Source organism: Pinus tabuliformis, chromosome 7, assembly GCF_031772625.1.
Source record: "Pinus tabuliformis cultivar Carrire ecotype Pingquan chromosome 7, CPIR1, whole genome shotgun sequence".
NCBI classification, from domain to species: Eukaryota; Viridiplantae; Streptophyta; class Pinopsida; order Pinales; family Pinaceae; genus Pinus; species Pinus tabuliformis.
The window spans coordinates 1,406,114,455-1,406,120,870 of NC_142293.1; the positions used below are offsets into that span (position 1 = coordinate 1,406,114,455).

Genomic DNA, 6,416 nt, shown 5'->3' on the forward strand with positions numbered 1-6,416 from the left:
AGATTTTCTAGAGTCTATTCACTAGAAACAAGACAGTCATGATGGCACCACTTTGCATTAGTTTAACACAAAGGAATAAAGTTTAAATTATCAAGAAAGCATATTTATAACTAAATCATTTCAATCGGGAAATAATTTTGAATCAAATTTATAAGACTCTATAGCTGCTCAATGGCTAATGTACAATTGATGGAAGAGGATTCTCTAGCATGGTCCATGGACGGAATAGAAATGAAGCAAAAACTTGGAAAGGAGATTAAGGCTGTTACCGGAGATGAAGCAATACAAAAAATGTCCAAAAATGTCCTTCAACGCTGAAAGTTGAATCGCCCAATGACAAAACAGAGTAGGCCAAGGCAAAGTATCTGTATTTTAACATTGCTGCATGAGTAACCAACATAAGCTGCACAGTGCTATGCAAAGTAATAGTCTATGCAGGGAAAAAACCCAATATAATCCACACAAGCTAATCCTCACAAGGAAGGTTTTGCAGGGATTTAAAGGTTTTCTTATGTTATAAAATCCTAGGCTAATGTGGGTGTCCTAGCAAATAAAAATGTATACCATAATACCCACTTACTATTAAGCATCGTCTCCAAAGGAACTTGAAAAATATGATAAAAGATTCATCTTTTACTTCTATAATATACATAATGTTAAATATATGAAAAACACTTTCTGCTTTCAAGCAAGTTGTTTTTTTCTCTGACTGTCAGCCCTTGGAACGAATGGAAAACTTAGTGAGACAATCAGGGGGGCGTCAAATCTCTCATTGGCAATGTAAGCACGATTGCAAAAATGCCAAAGCTGCAAAATGAGGCTCAGAGCAAAGAACAAATCCCAATGACTTCATCCAGTTCTCCAGTTAGTGATGCCAATTCACCAAAAGAACATCATTTCATTATTTGTTACATACTGGAACCCATTATTTTTGTTCCATACTCGAACCCATTATTGAAATGCAAAAAAATGGACTAATAAATCTACGAACATTCCATTCAAAGATTTGTCCCCTGCTTGATATCAATCACAAAGTTGCAGTAAACAATAGATTTAACATAAGAAGTGAAGAAATATAAGAAGTTGATTCTTGGTCTCATAAGAAAAGAATATATCTGAGTGTGAGTGTGAGTGTGATTAATAAAATATATATTCAAAAGCAATCTTAAAGAATATTTACATTACAATTTAATTTTATCATAAATATTTAAATTTAAGAGCATTATCACTTTATATTATATAAATTCAAACATTTTCCTTTGTACATTATATTATTTTAATTAAAAAAATATATCATACATCATTGTACCATTAATAAATATAGTGCAGAACTTAAATAACATATTAAATATTTAATTTGAAAATCATTTGAAAAATTAAATCTAACTAAACAACATTAATAAAGAAATCATTCAAAAACAAATTAAATTAAATACCATTAATAAGAATTCAAATATAACAAAATTTAGTTAAAATAAATTAAATGTATGAATATACAATTTAAAATACATTGAATTTAACCACAATACTAATGTAAAAAGAAGATGTAACATCAGTTATAAGATATAAATAAAAACCATATTCCTATATGAAAAACACATTTCTAAAATATAAAAATATAATTGAAATTCATTTAGAGAAATCCAATAATCTAAAAATTTAAATGTACCATATCTTATAAGACAAATAAAAAATATATTTCTAAATGAAAAATATATTTGTAAAATTATGCCCATGCCTTTCTACAACATGCCTTTCACATTATGCCCATCTAAATTGCCCATCCCTGAGTCAGATTTGCCTAAACTCTCTGCATTTTAGAGTTATTTCTATGACATAAATACCTCTCTATTTTGTCAACTGACTGACAGTGCTGTTAGACATAGTTGTTTATTGTTATCATATGGCATTTTAGAGATGATAAGTTTAAACGTTCTATCTTGGACTATTCTGTCAACCATTTTTGGAATCCAGCTATATAATTGTTGGTGATGTCACAATTTTTTGTTGCTTAAATTACATTTTTGAATGCATAAATATATTCAACACCCTGAAAACTCCTTGAACACTCAAATTGCAAAGACTCAACAAATTTGTGCATCTTGGAATTATTTCTATGACATAAATATTTCTCTATTTTGTCAACTGACAGTGTTGTTAGACATAGTTGTTTATTGTTATCATATGAATTTCAGAAAAGATGAGTCTAAATTACATTTTGGAATAAATAAATGGATTCAGCAACATGAAAAATCTCTGGAACATTCAAATTGCACAGATTCAAAAATTCAAATCTACAATTCCAACAATTTTCTGAATAGATTTCCGCCAAAATCTAACTGGAAAATTCAAATCTACAATTCCAACAATTTTCTGAATAGATTTCCGCCAAAATCTAACTGGAAATTATTCCAGTGAAAGTTCTAAAATTAGAACATTTAGACTACACTTTTAGGAAAGTTGAGATACATAAACTTGACCACCTTATAGAAATAATATTATGGTTAATATGGAGATCAAAAATCTCATTATGATTTGCTGGCTTTTGTACAGGCTTATCTTCAGAAAATAACTGAAGAAGAGGCCAGGAAATATTTTCATCAGCTTATAGATGCTGTAGATTATTGTCATGGTAGAAATGTATACCACAGAGACCTCAAGGTATGCAGTTTGACTTTCAATATTTATGAAAATTGCTCTTTGTATATGAACCCAATGAGAGCTTATGTAATTTTAGTTGATAATGCTCTGTGCTAAGATACGATTTAATGTTAAATTGGTTTCGAATTTGGTGAGCAGCCTCAAAACCTACTCCTGGATGGGAAAGCCAATCTGAAGGTGTCTGATTTTGGACTGAGTATCTTGCACCAGGTATTGTATTTGCATAATTCTTTTGTACCGACCATGAGTTCTTAAAGGTTTAACGTTTCAAAATCACAGTCACCTATTTAAACTACCGGAAACCCTGTTCACCCACCTAAACTACCTGTAACTAAAAAACACAGAGAATAGTATGCTTATCACATGGGGCAAAAGAGCGACCAGTTGATATGCAACTCAAAACTTCAATTCAGATTTAGATAGAAAAATTCGGTCCAGGCATAAAAGCAACATCAGCGGGTCTCTGTTTATCTTTTATGGAAGGGATGCCCTAGGCATTCATCCTATTATTACTCGTACTGGAGATTGATTTGATTTGATTTCATTTCTGTCTGCTCAGTTCAGAATGGATTCTGAGAGCTGTGGTTAGGAAAGGCATCAACTTAACATTTGATCACAAACCCATTTCCAAAATTCTGACAAGGAATTTTTAAAATTAATAATGTAATCATATCCCCTTTTCTTATTTCAACTGCTGTTAGATCCTAATGTTGTGTCTATACACACTTTGTGCAGACAGATCCTATACTTTCTACATATTGTGGCTCCCCAAATTATATTGCCCCTGAGGTATACAAATCAAACTCTTCATCTAGGATTTGTTAGAGATAGTATGGGAATTACACCACAGGTCTTTTTCCTTTATCAATCTAGCATATTGGTTATGGTTGGCAGGTAATTGTTAGTCAGAAGTACGATGGAAGGGCAGCAGACATTTGGTCTTGTGGGGTCATTCTCTTTGAACTTCTTGCAGGTTTCTGTCCCTTTGAAGGTTCTAATCAAATTGAACAATATCGTAAGGTATACTCAAAATGACTTTCAACTTTATGGTGAACCTCAAAAATTCTGTTGCAAAACTCTTGAGTGTGTCAAATAGAAAAAAATAGGGAACCCTGAAATTTCTGTTGCCCGTAAGGGGAAACTGGTAACAGTCCTGGCTCTCTGTCTCAGATATTGATGCACAGGAAAAATCAATCTTGTAATCTTGTTTTTAACTTAATCATATTTTACTTCACAACACTTTTTGGTTGCTGTCAGCTGATGGTAGAGTTTTTATTGGGTCATAGATTTGCAAAGCGGAGTTTTCCTTCCCTTCATGGTTCTCTCATGGGGTCAGGAATCTAATCACAAGGATTTTGGATCCAAGACCACAGAGCGTAAGTTATAAATTGTTTCTAAAACCACATTGCAATATCTGGATTGCAACTCGTTTGGATTTAATCCTGCATGAAATTTTGATATACTATTAGGCATCTTATTAGCTGTGAAAAGCTCCAGTGATCGACCAACATAAAGAAACCAAGACTAAGATCATCCTCAGCAAGACTGTTCAAAACTGTACTTGGTTCACACTGACGGAATACTGTTCAAAACTGCTTGGTTCACACTAATGGAAGGAAAGCTCTCTGTGCACCTGCATGTACTTAGAGAAATTGGACTACCACAGCAATTCAAGAGGATATCTAAATGAACATGATGAATTCTCAAGGATATGGAGGATATTTTTGAATATCTAAATGAACATGATGAATTCTCAAGGATATGGAGGATATTTTTGAATATGCATTTATTAGGACAAGTTGAAGATGCAACATGATGGGATGACTTAGCTCCATTAGAATGAAGGCAGACCTACATGTACTTAGAGAAATTGGTATATGTAAGAATTACACAGTACTTATTTGAGTATGCATTCTTGGACCAATAAATCGTACAAATTGATAGAGCATACTGTGAGATATAGCTGTCTAACAATATTGAAATGGTAATGTTATTCAACCCATAATCAACAGAGACACTGTGACTAATAAACTAAAGTAAAGGGAGTAAATGAACCATGTTCATAGTGCCAATACACTGGTCTGAGGGTAAGTGAGGTATTATGAACAAAGGCTACAAAACGTTTACTAAATAATCCTGCATGAAATTTTGATATACTATTAGGCATCTTATTAGCTGTGAAAAGCTCCAGTGGTCGACCAACATAAAGAAACCAAGACTAAGATCATCCTCAGCAAGACTGTTCAAAATTGTACATAAAGAAACCAAGACTAAGATCATCCTCAGCAAGACTGTTCAAAACTGTACATAAAGAAACCAAGACTAAGATCATCCTGAGCAAGACTGTTCAAAACTGTACTTGGTTCACACTGATGGAATACTGTTCAAAACTGTACTTGGTTCACACTAATGGAAGGAAAGCTCTCTGTGCACCTGCATGTACTTAGAGAAATTGGACTACCACAGCAATTCAAGAGGATATCTAAACGAACATGATGAATTCTCAAGGATATGGAGGATATTTTTGAATATGCATTTATTAGGACAAGTTGAAGATGCAACATGATGGGATGACTTAGCTCGATGGGATGACTTAGCTCCATTAGAATGAAGGCAGACCTGCATGTACTTAGAGAAATTGGTATATGTAAGAATTACACAGTACTTATTTGAGTATGCATTCTTGGACAAATAAATTGTACAAATTGATAGAGCATACTGTGAGATATACCTATCTAACAGGATTGAAATGGTAATGTTATTCAACCCATAATCAACAGAGACACTGTGACTGATAAGCTAAAGTAAAGGGAGTAAATGAACCATGTTCATAGTGCCAATACACTGGTCTGAGGGTAAGTGAGGTATTAAAATACCTATCCTCCAGCCAGGGTAACCTGTTCAGGTAGATTAGAAATTATATACAGCGAGCAAATGCAAATAACAGTATTCGTCAAAACGATAAGAATGAAACCCATAACCCTGTTTATTTATAGAATGAACTGTAAAGAGAGATTTCAGCAATCTTATTCATTAACTGGAAATGAGTAAACCTGTGAAACACCGAGGAGATGTAACAGCATGACTACCCCATTTCTTCCAGACATAAAAACATTTTTTTAAAAAGACTAATACAATTGCTGAAAGGGTGAAAAGATGCTCCAGAACTTAATTAGGCATTGAACTGAATGAATATTATTACTATGCTGGGAGTGATCTTGAGGGACAGAAATAATTTCCGCATACCTTTTGGTCGCTGAAATGCAACAGTCATAACGGATACAGAGTATCATCAGCCTAAACCAAATTTGAATGTGTCAAACCGTTTAAATTACATTGCAGAAAATAAATAGTCATAGTAGATCTTATACAGAGAATTTGGACCTATTGGACCTACAGAATATGACACTGACATTGTTAGTGATGCCAGTATCAAAGAGAAATGATTATGTTTCATGATTATTTAGCAAATGCAATGCTCTAAGCACGATAATGACGAACCCGTAACTACGAAACACACATCCAACCGAATTATCACACTTTCAGTTCTAACTCAACAACTGTGAGTTGGGTTACCTTCAACTTTCAGCAGGGCACGAGTCGTTGAAGCGCTGAACCGCTTGTTGGGCTGTTTTGGTGGATCTCGTTCTGAGCAAGGATACCCTTATTGACTGCCTTTAACTATCAGCGGTCATGAGAATCAGGGCATCTATGTTCATATTAGATCAACCAAAACAACCCACCAAGTGGTTGAG

At 33.7% G+C, this 6,416-nt stretch overlaps 1 protein-coding gene across 1 annotated transcript; it reads left to right on the plus strand.

Annotated features, from left to right (window-relative positions):
• Positions 1-728: 728 nt before the first annotated feature.
• Positions 729-6,013, plus strand: LOC149252912 (CBL-interacting protein kinase 31-like). Its single transcript, XM_089460703.1, has 6 exons — positions 729-780; positions 2,516-2,661; positions 2,800-2,871; positions 3,397-3,450; positions 3,556-3,681; positions 3,948-6,013. Exons 1-6 carry the CDS (start codon positions 729-731, stop codon positions 4,128-4,130), a joined length of 633 nt encoding a protein of 210 aa, XP_089316829.1. The 3' UTR covers positions 4,131-6,013.
• Positions 6,014-6,416: the final 403 nt, after the last annotated feature.

Excerpts from the sequence above, each read along its gene's own strand:
- LOC149252912 (XM_089460703.1), top strand. The coding sequence starts at position 729 with ATGGAAAACTTAGTGAGACAATCAGGGGGGCGTCAAATCTCTCATTGG. Across the intron at positions 3,451-3,555 it reads CAAATTATATTGCCCCTGAG|GTAATTGTTAGTCAGAAGTA; the intron begins GTATACAAATCA and ends TATGGTTGGCAG. Across the intron at positions 3,682-3,947 it reads AAATTGAACAATATCGTAAG|ATTTGCAAAGCGGAGTTTTC; the intron begins GTATACTCAAAA and ends ATTGGGTCATAG.